The following is a 21,460-nucleotide window of genomic DNA, read 5'->3' on the forward strand; positions in this document are numbered from 1 at the left end:
GCACGCTTGGCAAGGATTACAGCATTTATTGAGACCCAAATGTGCTCAAGAAGATACATTTGGCTTCACCAGCTTACTATTTTACACTAGTCTATTTTACACTAGAGCTTAAACAAGAACATGTACAGTACTACTAATTAATTGACGGGTGCAGTATTACAATGGAATATATTCTCAAAGCTTTTTATACCAATTTTTATTTAGCTTTTTTTTCTTTTTAGAAAGGAAAAATATGCCCAATAAAGTTGGCTAATCCTAAATTGGAAGCCGGGTGTAGCAGCATCAGCATTAGGTTTAAGTTCTATCATGCCAGGGATTCTGCTGTCCTCCTCCTGTAGGACTGACTTGACTGCCCATGGGACGAGGGATCTTGATTTATTATGATCTACCAAAAACCTGTTTTAAATAGTTTTTTATTTTACTGAATCCAGACTTCAAATTGTGGTATTCTGCTAAAGCTTAACTTATGCCTTAGCCATTTTTTCCAAATGTCTCTCTTTGTTCTAATTTGAGGTTTGCACGTGGTTTCTACGCTGCCTTTCTGCACAGGGCACAGCTGTCCGAAGTTTTATTTTTACTGCACTTGCCAACCTGGCATTGGCGTCTCTTTCAGCTCTCGGCGGGGTTGCCAGCTTCAGCTGTGGGTACACGCTTGGCAGTCTCCCTCTGTTCCAAATGCTTCTTACGAAGTTCCTGTGCTAACTGTAAAATATATTCTCTCCTTGGTAAATTCTTCTCCGTGCATTCTTTGTAAAGTACCCAGGAGTTGATGGCTGCTAGGTCCAATACATTTTAAAACGCCTGAAAAGGCCACAGTCGGGAGCCAGCTTTCACGGAATACTTCCGTGCCATCTGATCCAAAACATCAACTCCATATTTTCTTGCATGGTAAAACTCCACCGTCTCTGGTATTTATTTTCACTAGTCCCGATACTAACTGACTGACCAAAACAGCACGGCTGGCAAACAAGTGCCAGCCTTTGAAAAGGCTGATTGAAAAACAATAGACTGTCAGTCATTCACTCAGGCAGAGAGTAGAGACTAATCTGATTACAGCTAAACACATTGTGGACTGGTAAATAAAAATAATAAAGTAGAATACCGTTCTGTATAATCAAAATACAGTTGTTTTCTGTGTGGCCGTCAATGTGACTGCTCCCGGGGCTTTTAGGTATAATGTAATATATCTCCTTTATTTCTGCACTCCCGCGTTTCATGCTTTGTGAGAATATTTAATGCATACGGACAGAAAGGTACATGAACGTGCAGCCCCATATGTGTTACACGACTGGAGAAAATTACATTTTAAAACCAAAAACCGCCAAAATGACTGCCGCGGGGTTTCTAGTGTTAAGCAAATATCATCCCATATCCCAACATTTGTAGCCTGGCTGATAAACAGAGATTTGATATAGGCATAATTGTGGAGTAAACATAGTACTTTGGAGTCGGTGCTGATTGAAAACCAAGCAGTAATTAAAGCAGACCAGTTGATCATTTTGATATAGTTGATAGTAGCATTTAATCACGTTAGTTGAACATAAACATTCTCATATCAAAAATGCAATGTAGGGTTAAGTTCTGTAATACAGTATTTGTTGAATAAGGTGCTTTATACAGTGTTCATCTTGTTCATATCTCTTGTATCTCTGGTACTATTTGTTTCACCAAATTAGATTCAGGGAATGATCAGATTGGACGCTCCAGGCCGTCTTTGATTGTCGCACATTTTTAACTGTAAGTTGATAAGCCACAAACATGCAATTGGCTGGCCAATGAAATGCTATATATTTTGACGAAACTTGCTAAGCCCCTTCTTTAGCACGTGTTATTGAGTGTATCAGAATCTGGGAGTACAGTACTGTATATGGAGGCTGACTGTCAGGCGAAACCATCTCTGTATGTCTCACCATGCTTGAGAAGGAAACGAAAGAACAAGTTATTTAGAACTTATCAGATGGTACAGTGCCTATAGAAAGTCTGCACCCCCTTGAACTTTTTTCACATTTTGTTGTGTCGGTGCCTCAGAGATTCATGCATTTAAATGAGGATTTTTTTCCACACACCATACTTCACACTGTTAGGGGGGAAAAAAGCTTTTATTGACAAAAAAATGATATATTAAAAATACAAAACTGAAAGATCATAATTGGATAAGTCTCCACCCCCCTGAGTTAATACTTGGTGGAAGCACCTTTGGCAGCAATTACAGCTGTGAGTCTGTTGGGATAGGTCTCTGCCAACTTTGCACACCTAGATTTAGTAATATTTGACCATTCTTCTTTACAAAACTGTTCAAGCTCTGTCAAGTTCCTTGGGGAGTGTTAATGGACAGCAATCTTCAAGTCATGCCACAAATTTTCCATTGGAATTAGGTCGGGACTCTGACTGGGCCACTCAAGGACATTTACCTTTTTGTTCCTTAGCCACTCCAGTCTAGCTTTGGCTGTGTGCTTTGGGTCGTTGTCATGCATTGTTAATGCTCAGCTCTCAAAGTCAAATTTGTATTGTCACTCCTGTGTAAGCTTTTAGTGTGTTATTGATTTGTTATTACTGTATTTGGAACTGTCCTTGTAAATGTTGTCGGTGAACTTCCGTCCCAGTTTCAGCTTTCTTGCAGAGGGCAGCAGGTTTTCCTCAAGGACTTCTCTGTACTTTGCTCCATTCATTTTCCCTTCTATCCTGACAAGTGCCCCAGTCCCTGCCGATGAGAACCATCCCCATAACATGATGCTGCCACTACCATGCTTCACAGTAGGGATGGTGTTCTTTGGGTGATGCACTGTGTTGGGTTTGCGCCAAACATAACGCTTTGCATTTAGGCCAAAAAGTTCCATTTTAGTTTCGTCAGACCACAAAACTTTTTGCCACATGGCTACAGAATCTCCTGAGTGTTTTTTTTGCATACTTCAAACGTGATTCAAGGTGGGCTTTCTTGAGTAATGGCTTCCTTCTTGCCACCCTACCATATAGGCCAGATTTGTGGAGTGCTTGGGATATTGTTGTCACATGCACACTTTGACCAGTCTTCGCCATAAAAGCCTGTAACTCTTGCAAAGTTGCCATTGGCCTCTTGGTAGCTTCTCTGATCAGTCTCCTTCTTGCTCGGTCATCCAGTTTGGAGGGACAGCCTGATCTAAGCAGGGTCTTGGTGGTGCCATACACCTTCCACTTCTTAATAATCGTCTTGACCATGCTCCAAGGGATATTCAAGGCCTTTGATTTTTCTTATACCCATCCCCTGATCTGTGCCATTCAACAACTTTGTCCCAGAGTTCTTTTGAAAGCGCCTTGGTGCTCATGGTTGAGTCTTTTGCTTTGAAATGCACTACACAGCAGAGGGAACCTACAGGAACTGCTGAATTTATTCTGAAATCATGTGAATCAGTACAGTTTAACACAGGTGGAGGCCACTTAACTTGGTGTGTGATTTTCAAGGCGATTGGTTACACCTGAGCTAATTTAGGATTGCTATTACAATGGGGGTGGACACTTATCCAACCAAGCTATTTCAGTTTTTATTTTTAATTAATTTTCTACAAATTTGTAGAATATTTTTTCACTTGGAAGTTATGGGGTAGGATGTGTAGATAAATTAAGAAAAAAAAACAATTTTAATGCATTTTAATTCCAGGCTATAAGGCAACAAAAGGTGAAACTTTTGAAAGTGGATGTAGTCTTTCTATAGGCACTGTATATGGAGACACTCCACCTGTCTGTCACACTTTTGTTTTTAGATGTATGTAGAGATCCTATTCAATTGTGATAAAACGGTTGGATATCTATGTATCTTTATGTATGTCAAACTTTTTAAAATGCCCATAGAGTGTATTTTGGTCGGATGAGTTTACTGTAAAGTGACTCGTGATAAGGTGGTGGTAGTAGATACTAAGAAACTGCTGAATAGTGATTTTTAAATCATATTCCACTCAGTGATTATAGCTGGGTGGTTAGCTACATCCTGTCTTGCTTCCTTTGCTTTTTAAGTGTGTAATTCTAATAACAACAATAGGATGTAATGTTAATTATACTGTGTGTCTCCACCAAAAGGCCACAAGGTATAGTAATGTTGTAATTTCCTAATTTGCATTTGACATGCCTAACAATAGGTTTAGTGAACCTTCACATCCTATAAAGTTAAACCTGTCGTTTGTTCACGTCTTTTAGGATAACAGAGCAAAGATAGGTAGCATAATGTCAAGTTGGTTTTGATTCATTTAGGGGTAAAAAATAGTCTAAACTTTCCGTAGCTGTCAGAATCTGTGAACAGCAAGTAAAATGATCTTCACAGCTGGTGTAAAGGTCAATGTACTTTTATCTGTCAATGTTAAGAAACCATAAAGAAGAGGCGAAATCAATCTGTCAATTTTGCTGTTACTTTCTTAATATAGACTACATAGAACAATATAAAATGAAAAAAATCATCTATCTTTTTTGTTGTTGATGCTTGGTTTACGCAAGAGTTACATTTGTAAGAGTACAGATTGATCAAGCCCGTTTTTGTTGGTGGTTTTTAATTTAGGTTAAATGCATTGTAAGAGTATGTTACTTTATTAAAAAAATATATATACATACATTTTTATTAAATTACACATTCTGTGTAATTACAGTGCTCTTTACTTCACCCTAACCCAGAACGTCATGAATTTAGACTAGTTGTGTGTTTATAAATGCAATGGATGCCTCCCAGATTAGAGGGTCATTTGCCTGATATTTCTGTTTATAAGTGTTGATTCCTGTGTGTTGCCTGCAGGCTTAACAAGAGACAGGTCCTGAGTTTAACAAGACTGGTCTCACAACGTTGTGCTGTGTCGATTGTCAAGGCACGGTTCGCATGCTGAGACATGATAATCTGCCAGTGCTGGCTCTAGTAATGGCTGGAATAAATAAAGGGCTCAGTCAGATGAATAGGGATTAGATTGAGCAAACTCCTCAATCACCAAGCAAGTGATTTTATAAAGGATTAGCACACTCCAGCAAATATTGATTAGTAATCCGCTACTTAGAAAAATGACAGAATACTTACACATGCTGTACGTAGAGTGTATACCATTTACATTTTAATCATTTTGTTGTCAAAAATTGACAGTTTTAATTTCAAATATTCATTTAAAGGCAGTCAAGAGTAATTGGCCTTGAAATATTTAGCTTTAAAAAAAATAAAATAAAAAGTTATGTTTACAAGCAACTAAAAACAGCCGTTAGTATTGTTTGTGCAATTGTTGTGAGGCAGCTACATGAAAATACATATCCTAATAAATATTTGTGTTAATGATTCTTTCCATTTTCTAAGATCTGTCATTCTATATATTCAAAGTTTAATGGAAACGGCAACTTGGGAATTATATGATTCTAACAAGCAGTCAGATAGTTGTAATGTTCTTTGTCATGCTTCACTACAGATTCTGTATCAAGCGTACTTTTAATGCTATGGAAACCTTTAAATCCAATACATGTATAATCTATTTATGTAACAGTTGGCCATGCACCATGCATTTACTGTCCTTTACCGTGGAGTTTTCTTTGCCATGCTATTCTGTTTTAGCCTTTTCACCATGTTTAACTACATATTTTGACCATAAGTACCACCCGAGAAATTTAATGTAATACAATGTTAATGCTTGGAGTTGCTGTAGATTTTTGATAACTCAGAAGAGATACATTGAACAGAGTATAAACAGTTTAAAAAAAAAAACAAAAAAAAAAAAACACACACATTAAATCACATTCAGCGTGCAGTTCCTTTTTATTAAAAAGAATAATAATAATAAGATGCCTTGACCAGACTGCACCCAGCTACCTCCAGACCCTCATCTCTCCCTACACCCCCACTCGACCTCTCCGCTCCGCCTGCACTAGAAGACTAGCTCTACCTCCGCTACGCTCCCCTGCCTCCAGAGCCCGCTCCTTCTCCACCCTTGCTCCACAGTGGTGGAATGACCTTCCTACAGATACCAGGACTGCCCAGTCCCTGACCACATTCCGGCGCCTCCTCAAGACTCACCTCTTCAAAGAGCACCTGTAGAACTCCTCTGTTTGTATCCTGGGACACTATCACCCTTCATGTAAATGTGCTTTGTTTTGCTCTTATCTGCCCCCTATTTTACTGCATTTAATCCTGTACTTCAGAATACTGTAATCTGCCAAGTGTTTAACCTGTAGTACTTTGTATTTAATCACATCCTGATGTAACTATCACTATTTAATCATATCCTGATGTAACTATCACTATTATCTGCTGTATTATTGAATTGTGGTTTGTCACACTTGTACTTTGCTTGAACAAAAGTTATTGTATTTCTTGCTCTTATTGTATTACTTGTATTGTAACACTTGAAATGTATTTGCTTACGATTGTAAGTCGCCCTGGATAAGGGCGTCTGCTAAGAAATAAATAATAATAATAATAATAATAATATTCAGATATATTTGAAGTCCCCATAGCATTGCAATGAAAGTGTTGAAACCCTGGTTCTCAATGGTTGCGTTTTAAAGTGGACAAGTACCCTGTGATCAGATCTTAATAAATCATCGTATTTATTTACTGCTAATGAAGACGGAGTAACACGACGCTGATAAGTCTGTGAACTAATGTTTGTCTGCTGACACGTGTCGGGGGGGGGGGGGGGGGTATGAAAAGGTGATAATGTTTTAAATAAGAAGTGATAGTTCACTGCATGGCTCCATGTGCTTGGTGACACATTTGTGCCAGGCTGTCATATTGTAGATCTGCGCAGAAGGTGGTAAGGGACAGCACAAGCCTTTCCCAGCAGAATAATAAATGCAATTTAAAATTGATTTTAAGCAACTTGGAATTAGCTACCTAATGGTAAAGTATGAAAAATGATTTCTGTTTTAAATAAATAAATAATAATAAAAAAAAATATTTGAACTCTACTTTCACTTCATAAACCCTGTTCACGCTACTGGGCTGGCCCAGGGCCGCGCATATTTAGGTCTGCAACCATGTTCACATTTGCGGTTTAAAGTGCGTTCACATATATGACAGAAAAGCAGGCCTAAAATTGGGCCAATTGCTTTTTTTTTTTTTTTTTTAAATGGAACAATAGGCTGCACTCAGAATGCTGTCTGGATATACAGTAATCCTTGACTTGTAGCAAGTGTTTCTTATTAATATATAGTTTTTTCAGTGCAGCACAGTAGCAATTGTATGATTTTTTATTTATTTATTTACTTATTTATTTATATGTGTGTGTGTGTGTGTGTATATATATATATATATATATATATATATGTAAAGGCCGGCCTTGGTCCTGGATTGCAGGCCCTGGGCCACAGTGAAACAGTGGCCTAAATCTAGGCCAGCTGTGGGCCGACTTAAATTGCAAGTATGAATGGGGTCATAGTTACTGTGGTGCAAGTGTTCCTGATAGCTAAGATAATTTGTGTGACATGATACAATTGAAATGCACTGGTGACATTATCTATAAATGTACTTTATCTATATTGCATCCATACACTGGCTCAAAAAATAACTAACAATGTTACCCTAGGTGTCAATATCCAGAGTTTTATGTAGTATCTTTACTTTTAGTTCACAAAAAATACCTTTCTTTGAATGTCTGTACCACTTTTTAAAGCAACTAACTCACCTAAATATGGAAAAACTATTTAGCTAGCCAGTGGACTGAAAACATGATGATTTGTATCAACTCTTTGACATCAGCCTTTATGTTCTGCTCCTGTGAAAGTTATAAAGATTATTTTAAATCTGTTTCCATTTGACTTGTTAATGTATGCACTCTGCAGCTGTATTACCTGGCAAGGTAACAATTTACAATTTATCTGTGCTGTGTATGGCTGTGAACTTTCGCTGTAAATGTGTGCAGTATAAAATCAAGTGTGTCTCCTATAAACAACAAGAACAATACATTTATGAGATTTCATTCCCATACCAAGTTTCACTTTTAATTAGAGTCATCAAAGTTCTAGATATGTTGAAATAAGACCTGCCAAATCCAGGATATTAACCTTAAACTTGAACCTTGGCACATGGGTTCAATTAAATGATCATTATTTGTTTGTCTAATTCTGGATCAAATGCTGTTAATGATCTGCTAAAAAAAAGTGAGTGCAGTTGCGAAGGGAGTAGTCCATTTGTAAGAGATTTGTTTTTAGAAGCTGCGAAGATGATTTCAGAGGGAGTTGTTGTTAGCTACGTAGGTTGCAGACAACTGTGGAATTGGAGTTTAGTGGTCCTTTATGTTTGAACTGCAAGGGGCAGTCAGTCCAGCTTGATCAAAGCATTCCCACACTGCAAGCACAAGCCCTTTATGTTTGCACTCATACCTCGTGGAGCCTTCCTAGTGTACTGTTAGTGCATGTTGTTGAACTCTAATGAACTGTAGGCTAGTGATGAGCGATTAATAGAAAATACGGTTCATTTCTGATTTTATTAAATTAAACACCAAAAGCGACTTCGAACGATTAATAAACTGCACAATTTCGATCGATTATTATACTATAAAACATCATGTTTTCTTTATGGTCACTCATCATAAAAGTTACTTCCACATCTCCTTTCGATTCCAGCGGTTCGCATCAGGAAACCACAGAAGCTGCTCTCACTCTGGGATTTGTAGTGCAAGAATCTCGAGACCCGCCCTCCTGTAAAGCTCCCATAATGCATACAAAACAGCGTCACGTACAAAAACATACAGGGAGCATAGAGTATCGGAACTCTTCATTATAAATACTTGTCAGAGAAAGAAGTTGAGCGAGTGTTTAAATACTGTAAGTTCATAAAATACAAACTATTTTTATTTTCTTAACACATTTATCAATCACCTTATTAATGACATGTCATTCCGCAAGAGAAAAGCGGCAGATGTTAAATTATAGAAATATAGGGTCAGTCCATGTCCGATCAATCACCCTCGAAACTGAAGCGAAGGTTCATGGATCTTGATATGAATATGTATCTAAGTTATTGTATTGTTTTACTGGGACTTGCACTTGTATGTATCTTTTATTGTTGACTCGTTTTCTCATTTTAGTTTAGTCAGCGAGACATGTTAATAAATTACATTATTTTTTAAAATTCATGAACAAAAATGTTTCAAATTACTATTTCTTGTATTACTTTTCATGCAATATTATTAAATGAAACGTAATACAACAAAGAATGGCAACCTGAAACAAAAGATTATAAAAATACCTGTAATTATTAATTACTGACAATTATTTTTGTGATATTTTGTTTCAGGTTGCCATTTTTTTCTTATATTACATTATATGTAATGAGTTAATAAACTTCCAGCCTATTATTATTATTATTATTATTATTATTATTATTATTATTATTATTATTATTTTCTGTTATGCAGCATTATCAACCCTAGAGAGTTAGGGATTCAAAAGAGCTTAAGAGAAGATTTCAGGCAGTTGAGAGCAAGAGAGTGCTTTGTCAGATTGTGTGTGCTTTTCTTTATTTAAAAATGGGTTATGTAATGGTAATGTTTATGTATTTGTTATGCTGTTTTAGTAGTGACTTCAATATATGCATACTGTATGTTTTGTATGTTTTGTAGGTTTGAAAGTGCTGTTGAAAACAATTATTGAAGTTTTATTGTAGTTTGTAATTAGAAATAAAGAAACATTTAATCAAGAAACTTTTTGTAACTTTTTTCCCCTAAGAATGATGTTATTAGAATAATCAATAATCGTAATCACAATCAGGATTATTTTCAAATATCGACTCGATAATCAAATCGACTTGTAAAAGTGATAATCGCTCCTCACCACTATAGGCATACCCAGCACAACTCTACACTCTGTTAATGCTCCTAAGGTAAAGATTTGAGCGTATTTTATAAATTGTGTTCTAGTCCTTAAGAACCTGTACATAAAAAATATGGTTGTATGTATTGTAGGAGCTGTATCATTAATCGTACCTTAAAATCTAACTGGATGCTTAAACAATAATTTCATGTACATACACTGTATACAACGCTATGTTTTACTTAATCACACACCCCTCATAAATATGCTGATTGCTTTTTTTTTTTTAGACAGACATAACCGTCATCAAAGAATGTTAAGTACTCCAGAAAAAAGAATCCATGTATTTTTGTGAATCAATTAACAATTCATGTAAAAAAAAAAAATAGAAACCCTGCCGGACTGCCCTCCAGGTAGGGCCCCATTGAGGTCTCAATTGATCTAAATAGTGGTGGATCTAAAGTTGAAAAACTCGGAGATACCATTACATTACACTTGCATTATTTCCTTGCCTTTGCTTTATTATTATTATTATTATTATTATTATTATTATTATTATTATTATTATTATTATTAAATCCTTCCCATTTCTAGTTTCTTGTTTAAAAACCTCCAGTACACTTGGCATTTGAAAAGTGTAATAACTGAGCTTGAAGACTGTGGGTGATCATTGATCACCCATATTAGTGTTTATAAATGAGAAACTTGGAACTGAAGAGTGATTAGGTCCATAGAATAACTTTACTTGATGTGTTTTTCTAAATAGGTTGCATTCATTGGCTTATTTTTAAATCTTATGCATGTTGCCTTGGTGGCATACTTTGTGCAGGAATGTATTCCATATAAAGACTGTTTACAGTCCAGAAACAAAGTTCACTTCTGTATAATGTTTCACATGAAGTGTTTGTGCCAATGAGTGAGAGAACTTAAGCATTCTTTTGGTAAGACTCAGAAAAGAGCAGCTGATTCTTGCTTGGCTTACAGTAACTTGAGTACTTTCCCATGCTTTACAGATTGTTTAGAAACACAGCTGTAATTTGAAAATCAAATTTAATAGAATTGAAAAATCAAGGAGCCTCATTGATGTGTCTTTATTTTTCTTGCTTTCTTATAGCCTAGTAATGGGAGTTGAAATACTCGGCTACTGTACCAGTAACACAAGTTTAAAAACAATTGTTACTTGATCGCTCCATTCCTCCAGTTTAACCCAAAAAATAAACAGGTGTTGGGTTACTACTGAACAGTACACTAATGGCTCTAAAAGAGATTAAGTGAAGGCAAGTAAGGATCTATTCATTTTAGATTTAGATACACAAGAGTAGATAAACAATCAAGTGCTGTATTTGGCAAGAACAGATGTGCCACATTATACAATACAGGTAAAGGGTGGTTTTTTTTTTTTTTAATTAAATGAGCATTATATAGATTGCTCACTAAGAACTCCGAGTCAAGCTGTTCTTTTCAGGGTTCATGAAAACTAGATAACGATGCATACTGTAAAGAAAAATAATGTAATGTATAGAAAGCAAACATTGTTCATGCTTAAATGAGGACATTACACACAATGATCATCTTTCGTTCAGCTTCTTTGGTTGCAGGTACTATTCTCTGCCATTGTAAAACTGCTCTGGTTTCCTTAGTTATGGGTAACCTGTTAACATTTATTCTTTTATATTACTTTTCAGCAGCACACCAGTCACCTCCAGTTTCAGCCCAAGATCTACAATCAGTTTTTAAGGCAGGATACCTAGAAAAGCGCAGAAAAGGTAGGAAATATGTTTTACCAGTGTGGTGAATTGGAATGTTATATAACTTTAAGTTGTAATGTATTAATTTGAAATAACTAATTTAAATATATACAAAACAGTCAATTGTTTGCTTTAACGCCCTAGAACAGCTGGAACAGAATTCGATTTTAATCTTCTGCTGTACCTGCACTTCTCTTTCAGATCACAGCTTCTTTGGACCTGAATGGCAAAAGCGCTGGTGTGCTTTAAGCAACCACACCTTCTATTATTTTGGAAGTGACAAAGGTATTGTAGATTCATTGCATCTGATACTAATTTGATACTGTAAAGAATGTTGGTGTGAAAAGAAAGTGAAGAAACTCAACATGGCCTGTGTTAAAACCAAGCGTCGTGCAGACTCACACCTCCAGTTCTCTTGGCATTACTTTATAGGAGTCTACTGTTCATCTCCAAAGGTGTGTGTGTGTGTGTGCGTGCGCGAGTCTCTTGCGTATTTATAAAACATGGTATGCTAAATTTGTTGGTTACCATGTTGAAGGTATAGAGCTGTATTGTATGATTCTCTGTCAAGTTCCATTACAAGTGGTGGTTTATGAAAATGAACTGTTTCACTGCCACATTGTCTAAATCAAGTTTCAAAATGGTCATTATCCAATTCTGCTGCCATTATGGTTCATTTTTATTGACCACTGACCATACCAGCCATATTACAGTTACAAACCAGAAAAATGCAATGTTTAAAGATGCAATCTGTGTGGCGTCTCTGACTCACCGGGTAGAAACGCAGCCGTGTGGTGTGCAGGGTTAGCCATACAACACAGGTTCACGTCCTGGCTGTGCGAAGTAGCTGGTCTTCTCTGGGGATTCTGACGGGATAGTCGGGGATGGTTTCCCCTCATCGTGCTACAGCTGACATTTCCGGCCAGGTGTCTAGTAAGTTGCTTAGTAACCAGTTTAGGGGTCCTTTAAAAACAGCTTCGCAAATGTCGCCTTTCTATCATTATCAGTCGCACGTTTACTTGGTTGCTTTTTAGTAAGGCTGTGATTAAGTCACGGGGATTCCGTGATTTTAGTAAAGAATATTGAACTTTACCAACACAAACTTGAAATTCCACCTTAACCAAAAAAAAAGAAAAAAAAAAAGCTTTTTTCACAGTATTGCTAATGATGTTGAACTAGCTCAGTTGCCTTTGCAATTTAGCCGTTCACACTTTCAATTTTTTCAGCGCTGTCAATTGATTTAAACAATCATGCAGTGCAACGCTACTGCCCGATTTTGTCACCTGCAGCTGCATTTTTCAATGCTCGTCGGGTTTTAGACCCAAATCAGGCGAAGTATCGAAGCATAGCTGAGAAGTGTTTGAGGCCATTCTACTGTTTGAAGAAAACTGTGTAGCACAGCGTGAATACCGTGCTTACTGTGAAATTGTCGGTGAAATGAAACGCGACTTTTACCAGTTCTGGAAAAACATTCCCAACTCCTTGCTGTAATAATTTTCTGCATAAAAAAATGTACTTCGGAATGACCGGCCCTCCAGAAAGGCATCAAATGTACTACATATTGTATCAGAATAATATGTAAACAAACAAACCAAAACGTAAAATAACTGCAAACAGTACCACAGCAGAAGCAACAGATGCACACAAAGTCTCACCAAATGTTATGTAAAAAGAACATTTTTGTTTATAGTTGTATATGATGTGAAGCTTACCAATTTACAGGATTAAAACTTGAACCTGATGTTGTGAAAAGCATACTAAATACATATTTAAATTAATTTTCTCTTTTTCCTACTTCTATAGACAGACTAATTTTATGTTTATGTAGGTACTATATATTGTATTTAAAAAAAAAATATATATATATATATATACAGTACTGTGCAAAAGTTTTAGGCAGGTGTGAAAAAATGCTGTAAAGTAAGCATGCTTTACATGTGTGCAGAGTACAGTCGTAAACAAAAATACATTTTAAGAATCACAGTACAGTGTATTAATACAATTAAGAGCAAGATAAATACAATATGACTTTGTATGTTTGTGCAAATGGGTTTTATCTTCCTTTAAATAATTAATTATTGAATACTCACCGCATTTTGTGTTTTGATAGTTGCAGAGTAGTAGTAAATATTTAAATAAAAAAACACAGTTAAATCTTTGAGGTGGTATTTTTTTTTTTTTTTTTTTTTCATAAAGTTGAGAGTATTGCCGTCCAGGTTTGGCACGAGATCCTCAAACACTCTTCATTACTAATATTTAAATCCAGAATAAATAAAAAAAAAACTAAAAAATCAGTGTTGAAGTATTTTTATTGTTATTTTTTAAATTTCTAAATGCAGTGTGTTTACAATTACCAAAATTATAGATTGAACAGCAGAAAATAGGTCATTGGCTTGCCAGTCCCTAAGAACCTTTTAATTTCTAAGGGCTAGCAGCCACTGGGCACATGCTACTATTTTCTCCTTTCAGAAGTTGGCATCTCTGTAATTGACATTTCAGTACTTCAGACAGAAGAAAGACCATGCATCACAATGAAAACTAAGCAAATGTTACACCTTGTCTTTTAAAAATGTGAATTATTGGTTATAAATATATGGTAAACTGCATATTGCTGGCCTTTGAAAAAGAACATGCATCGTTTTTGTTATTTGTTTTTTTAATTGAAAATGGAGACTGTTTAAAGTAATGAAATAAAATGGTGTAAAGAGACATTCTCTGTCTGACCCTCACTTCTCAACTTGGTAAACAAGTGAGTACTTTTCTGTTTCTCTCTGACAGACAAGCAGCAGAAGGGTGAATTTGCTATAGATGGATACACAGTCAGGATGAATAATACGCTCAGAAAAGATTCGAAGAAAGATTGGTGTTTTGAAATCATTGCGCCTGAGAAACGCATCTATCAGGTTTGACATCCAATACCCCTCTTTGAAATGAAGTTAACAACAACAAATGCATCTTTATAAAAAAAATGTTAATAGAAAGTAGTACTGCAGTTTTCATAATACTGTTTTAACTGAACACCTTTTTTGAATATTACAGTATATTATTTATTCTGTTTCTTTTTTGCACTGCAATACATTGTGATGGGCTTGTACCTCTGTAAATACCCATATGGGATTTTTTTGTCAAAGAATGAAGGTTATAGAATAGAAGTCATCTTTTTTTAATTTATTGATAAACTAAAACATTTTTGAAAATGTTTAGCTAGCACTAGCTCAACATACTTTTACTCACTTTGTACGCTCTATAACATTTTGAAGTCAAACACAACTTGGATTTGCATTTCTTGGTTATATTAACCCAGCATCAATGCTGAGTGCAAGATTAATGCATTTGAAATGTCAGGGATTGCAGCTGCAAGCCAGTTAATGAAGTTGTCAGGTGGAGTGTTTGAACCTGACATGTACATTTTTAAGAAGATTGTACACAGCAGCAGTCTAAAGAAATTCACGGATGTCTCTTAATTGTCACGGGTGAATTGTGTTCATCAGTTTGCATGTGACATTGATGAAGAGAAGCAGCTTCTTCTCTGTACAGCTGTCAGCTGCTTATCAGAGATTCAGATCCATCATCTTTGGCTTCAATTACGTACGTTTGTCAAAATTAAGTGTACATTATAGGAGGCACCCTTGCACGAAAAGTACCATAATACATGGAAAGAATAGCTAATGGTTCTTTTAAAGAAGTGACATGAATACTATTTTGCATTCCTTACAATATGTGCTGCTGATTTATTTGTTCTTTTATATTAATTCAGTTTACTGCAGCCTCTCAGAAAGATGCAGAAGAATGGGTAGAGCAAATACAATTTGTGTTGAAAGGTGAGTCAATTAATCTTGAATGGTTTTTATGGTTTAACTCAGGAAAACTAGATGTATTTTCTTAATGGTCATTTTGACCTGTTTCATATTCTACAGTGTGCAGTAAAACCTGTTTACAATGACCATTATATCCAGTTGATTTAACATATAAAATGTAAATGCTGAATTATTCTTTACAGGTGGTGTTTAGGTTGGACTAGACTGGTAAAAGACTCAAATACGTACAGCATGAGACTGTGTCATGGTTTTCTGCTGCTGTTAGTCTAATGGGAAAGTTGAATACGTGATTTATTAATTTAGACTGCAAGCCTACTTTTGTTTTTGTTGTTTTTTATTAACATAGACATGGCATCTGGCATTATTCCGGAAGATGATGATGACGAAGAAGGGGCGACCTATGATGACGTTGCTTTGAATGAGGAACCTGGAGCCATTGAGCCCATAGATGAAGATATTTATGAAGAACTTCCAGGTGTGTTTCAGAGCTTTTGTTCACAAACCGATACAAGCACCAAAGAAGGTGTGAAAATGTGTTTGTTTCAACTGCAAAGTTGCTAAAGCAGGGCTTTAACATACAGTTAATATTGTCGGTTTTGTTGCTGATGGGTACTAATCAAAAATATGTTTACATTTACTATATAGAGAATACTGCATGGGGTAGTGTGTGATATGAGAATTTAATGCACACCCGTGGGCAAAGCCAGAGGGGTTTATCCAAGCATCGCACCCTGAGGGTGGGCATTAAATTCTCATTTGTCACACACTACCCCATGCAGTATTTTTTTTTTATAAGGCATAGGATGATTGCTGTGATTATAAATAAGTCAATATGGGGAAAAAGTAAAAAGCTACCTTAGGCAGAAAAGTATTTATTGTCATAAAGCTGGAGAAGGATACAAGAAGATTGTGAAGCATTTGAGAGTCCCAATTTCAACTATTGTTTCTATTATCAAGAAGTACAAGACTCATGGTACTGTTACAATGCTCCCTCAGTCTGGAAGAAGGAAGGTTCTTTCACCAAGAACAAGTAGAAGAATTGTGAGGAAAGTTAATAATACGAGATTGACTGCCAAAGATATTCAAAGTGAATTGGTTGCAAGTAGGACTGGGGTTTCCATTTCAACCATAGGTCAAGTATTGCATGGTGAAGGTCTCGATGGTCGCAGGCCAAGGAAAACGTCACAAGGACAATTGCTTAAAGTTTGCAATATGGCATTTGAATGATGGATATGAGTTTTAGCTATCAAAAACTGTAGGTTTATTGAAATAAGTTGCCAGTTTTCACATGGCATAGCAGCAAATGTATTACATGATTGCAGTAAACAATATGGGCAGCGCTGGAAATTAAATTAGGTGGTGCATCACATGGTACCCCCCAACAAGGGGAGTAGAGATGTATAACCTGGCACAGCACTGTTTAAAGGAGTCATCAATGGGACAGTGCAGTTCAGGGATGTTGCAGTATGCTGCCACACTTCTACTGTACAGCCGTATGATATGTCGTTGGCTACCCCTATGGCTACATGGTCCTTAAGGAATTCCCCTTACTATGAAGCCCTTATTGTATACAGCAAGTTGTACGTTTGTATTATCAAATGCATTACCTAATGACTACATTTAAATATGATACTGCATTTTTTGTTTTAATATTTAAGAGAGCGGTTTTTTGTTCAGTTGCCATTAGTCCCTATATTGCTGCACAGCTTTTTCAGAATCTATTTAGTAGTGTTCATATCACACCCACATCCTGGAAAGCTTCTAACTTGAGGTGTGGGGTCATAGGATGGAACATCTTTTCACGGCAGTAAGTTAAACTGCAGTTTTGAATGTCCTAAACGGCTTTATACTGGAACTCCTATTCCTGTCCATGTGCTACTATACATGAAAGAGAGCAAAACGTTAATCTTATGTTTCTTTAATCATTTTTTATTAAGTGTCTCCAGGGGGGGTTAAGCTTTACCAAAATAAATGTAGTGCAGAAAATAATATATTTGGCTTGTATCTCACTTTTACATGTTGTATATCATTTGGTATGTTTAAGATGAGAAATGCATCAGATTCTTATTAATTTCCCTCCACTGAAATAAGACATTATATTACAAGTACTGATCAATCAGTATCTGTTTCGCTTCCTGCCTGACATCAGTATCCAAACATTTTTGACACCTTTTGATTTGTAAAAGTGATGGGATGTGAACGCAATGTGACAGAATTTGTTTGTTATTAAGAGATAGAATCCCATCTTGGAAAGGCTTGTCTGCTGAAGAGACAGAATCGCACAAAAGTAATTGTACTGGTATCATATCTCTTCAATGCTAACTTGTTAAATATTAGCAACTTCAGGCAGTAAGCTGTCTCCTATTACTGCCGTTGTGGGTGAAACCATATGTCTTAACCCTTTTTCTTTTTTTTTTACTTTTGCATTAATGAGTTGAGAATGAATACTAATCAAGAACACTGAATGGGTGAGCATATACAGCAGCATGGCTTATTGACAAATATTATCCAAGGTAGAAGAGAACTAACGTGGTGACATGTGATTCCTTTTGTACTAGCAACGTGCATTTCCAAAATAATCCAATAAATTCATCCAGATTGTGGCAATTTGTTAATACTTTGAGTGTTTGTGTTTGTTATCAAGAGATACTACCTATCAACAAGTCCCTTAAACCTAAAAATTAAAAATAAAGGGAATTTTCCCACGTAAATGTTGACTACTAATGTTGTACAGCTATGGCCAACAGTTTTGCATCACCCTATAGAATTAACAAATTTTGCTTCATAAAGGCGAATGAAACCTGCTGAATAATGTTACGTTAACATATTGAATTACATAGGTTACCTCTTTGTAGTTTTCCATATACTTAACAAAAAACTGAAATTGAAAAATGTGACATTTTGAAATCTATCATGAAGTACTGTATTATGGCTTCCAGTTGATTACATGATGTTACATAAAAGATAAAAATTATTGTGTGTGTGTGTATGTATGTATGTATGTATGTATGTATGTATGTGTATATATATATATATATATATATAAAAATTAAAAGGTCTCAAGTCTAAAATTCTAGGTGGTGCAAAACTTTTGGCCACTATTTCTGTGAAGGCACCAAATACCTGCCTGTGCAGGAAATTCTAAACTATTAGTTGTCTATAATAGTATCCTGTTATATTCACTTTACCAGTGAAAGAAAACAGTGGTATGAATGTACTTTGGACCCTATGTTGTTGTTGCTGTAGTAACATTTTGTGGGTTATACTAGTCTATAAAAAGCAGATTTTGTGTGTAATACGTTAAACTTTGCATATAGATTTTTTTAAAAGCATACTGTACAACTCGAGTTCTTGAAATAAAACTGTTCTGGTCATGTGACTTTGCCGGATGATCAAGATCGAAGGCTTTGAGAGGCAGGCTTCATATTCGGTACTCAACTGTATTCTATAAGCAGTATTTAAACAGTGTGTTTGCATTTTCTATATAGTTAAACATCTAAAAGCTTTTGGTTGGGCTGATGACGTCTGTGTTTTTCATACTTGCAAAATGATTTTAAATCGCATTGTTTTAAGGTGGAATGTTTTGTCCATGTGATATTGTGCTAATCCACATACTATGCAAACATTATATCAACACCCATACATCTCAAGTACTTCTGGAATGTATTTGCTATTCAGAAAAAGAAGATTCAGTTCATATTTGGTATGCCTCATCCAAGGAAAATGCATTCATGTTATCCTTACATTTAAGCTGTGTGCTTGCAGGATGTAACATTGACTCAGGAAAGATTTTGAACAACCACTAGTTTATTACAAAAGATCTACTACATTTAGAGGTAGCAGGTACAGTGATACTATATGGCTGTTTTAGTAACTTGCTGTGTCCTATGTTATCCGTATCATAGTGTTATATTTTTAAACATACTGACAGCCACATTTTTAATCACACATTTTCACGTCATAAAAACCAGGAGCGAGAAAAACGATACTCATTTCTATCAGAACAGCAGCATTCTAGCAGAGGAGGGAGGGTGAACTGCATACACTGAGATGTTTAGGCGAATGTTCCTTGTAAAAGTTAAAAAAAAGTAATTCCCTAGTTTTTATTTACCTTTAAATTATAATTTTAAATACCCAAACTATCAAATATGTTTCAAAATAATAATAATAAATTGTAATACTGTGGTATGGACAACATGGAATCCAGGTAAAGTGCAGTGTTTTTGGTTAATACTGCAGGGGGTTATGTAACACTGTAAGGGATTTGTGATTTACTAATTTACCAGAGATACCCACCAGATTGTGCTGCCACTGAATTATTCAGCTTTGCATTGCCACTCTGGAATGTGCTGAATGTCAGTGGTTTTAAACATTTCAGCAGAGGTTTAGGCTGAAAGAAAAGCACCTGGGAGCCCTGCCATTGGAAATCTCCAAGAGCGGTGTTGTGTTTTGTCTTTTATTGCTGAACTGCTGTCTTATCCCATGACTTCAGTTTTCAGAAGAGAGCAGTACATTGAACTAATTGTAATCCCTTTTGAACAATTTTTTTTTTTTTAGCAGCTAATAGCAGAACAACCAGCTGTAATGCCGCTGACCTCGACTGATCATGGTGTGGAATAAGACAGCCATTGACTTGTCATAACATGAATACAAGCTGGGGAAATAATCTTTTGCCCCTGCTCTTCAATCTTTTTAAAATACTGCATACATTGAAGGATATCTTTTATTTCTGTTATGGTGCATACTGTGTACAGTACACCCTTGTTTCACAACAAATCCAGTTGATTCAGCTGACAGGAAATTGTACATATACTGTACTTCAATGTATAAGGTCACATCACAAATTCACGGTCCTTAATATTTGCATGTTGTTTTGATGAGCCAACAGAATAACAAGGTGTGCAGTTTGCTGTTGCTTGTAAATTGGATACTGAAACTTATGATTTACCTGTAATGTGGATGTCCAACTGCTTATACAGAATGACCTTTAGGCCTTTAGACGACAGTCAAGGTGGTGCAACTTCACCCTGATGTATCCCCATGTCCTGATTGTTTCTATAGTTATTCCTGTACTGTGGGGCATTTGTTTTATACACATTAAGTCATAGATATAATAGACTGCATTTATATCTCATCAAGTGCACTTTATGGTTCTGATTTCAGCAAAGGGTCAACAACGTCACCTCATGGAGCCTTCTACAGTTAAATTATTAACCCTTTCAGGACCAAGCATTTTTCAGGGGGATGCTCCTCCAGGACCAGGCGTCCTTTTTTCAGAACACTCTTCAGAAACCATATACTATCAGGAAGTGAACCTCAGTCCCTCCCCTATGGAACGATATGCGTTTCAAGCCTGCACTGCAAAGTACAGTGGCCCTGTAGGTCATCAAAATAAAGCTTTTTCTTTTGTGTTTACACGATTGCAGTCCTAGCAGCCCACTTCAGTGTGATCGTGTTAACACGACCCCGGACCTTTAAAGGATTAAGGTTCATATTTCTCAGTGAAAACGTTCCATTATTTTTATTATCTCATTTTAAAATAAATAAATGTGTATTATTTTCCTAAAAGCATCCTGTAATATGTTTTTGTAAGTCCGCTGACTCCTCTTCAACTGCTGGTATCTCACCACTTCGGACTATTTTGTTTTTATGTACTTGAAACATGACCAATATTAAATTTATCAAGCGACTTTGACCTCCTATGCATATAGCTGCCTGGAAACCATCTTGGAGGTTTTCTCAATACCATGATGCATCAACATAAGCTGCCTGTCACACTTGCATGTATACATACTGTATGCAGTATCTAGATAACCGCTACTTCAACTGTGATGAAATTTGATTAGGGCATTCTTTAGCATTAGTTTGGGATTATCAGTCTGGGTGACCTGTTCGGAGAGACATCTGTCTCTGAGTGTGTATGTATGTCAAAGTGCATACAGTGGATGAAGTACTTTGTCATGATACTGACAGCTGTAAATTTGCAGTTAAAGCTGTGGCAGGGGATGTGTATCCTGAGCATTGACAATATTTATTATGAATAAACTAATTCTGGGTAACAGTTTAACTGTTTGATTTTACTATATGGCTTAAATGAACTGTAGTTAAATCTTAACTGCATATGTAATTGAGAAACAGGAACAAATAGAAAAT

At 36.1% G+C, this 21,460-nt stretch overlaps 1 protein-coding gene across 2 annotated transcripts in view; it reads left to right on the forward strand.

Annotated features, from left to right (window-relative positions):
* Positions 1-21,460, forward strand: part of skap2 (src kinase associated phosphoprotein 2) — a 65,202-nt gene that overhangs the window by 23,814 nt on the left and 19,928 nt on the right. Inside the window, exons 5-9 of one of the 2 annotated variants that reach the window (XM_034058763.3) lie at positions 11,430-11,507; positions 11,691-11,774; positions 14,268-14,392; positions 15,247-15,310; positions 15,654-15,782. In XM_034058763.3, the coding sequence (XP_033914654.3) occupies positions 11,430-11,507; positions 11,691-11,774; positions 14,268-14,392; positions 15,247-15,310; positions 15,654-15,782 (480 nt within the window). Of the gene's footprint in view, positions 1-11,426; positions 11,508-11,690; positions 11,775-14,267; positions 14,393-15,246; positions 15,311-15,653; positions 15,783-21,460 lie in introns of both variants that reach the window. The other variant, XM_034058761.3, reaches the window with a different exon arrangement.

Source organism: Acipenser ruthenus, chromosome 3 (genome assembly GCF_902713425.1).
Source record: "Acipenser ruthenus chromosome 3, fAciRut3.2 maternal haplotype, whole genome shotgun sequence".
NCBI classification, from domain to species: Eukaryota; Metazoa; Chordata; class Actinopteri; order Acipenseriformes; family Acipenseridae; genus Acipenser; species Acipenser ruthenus.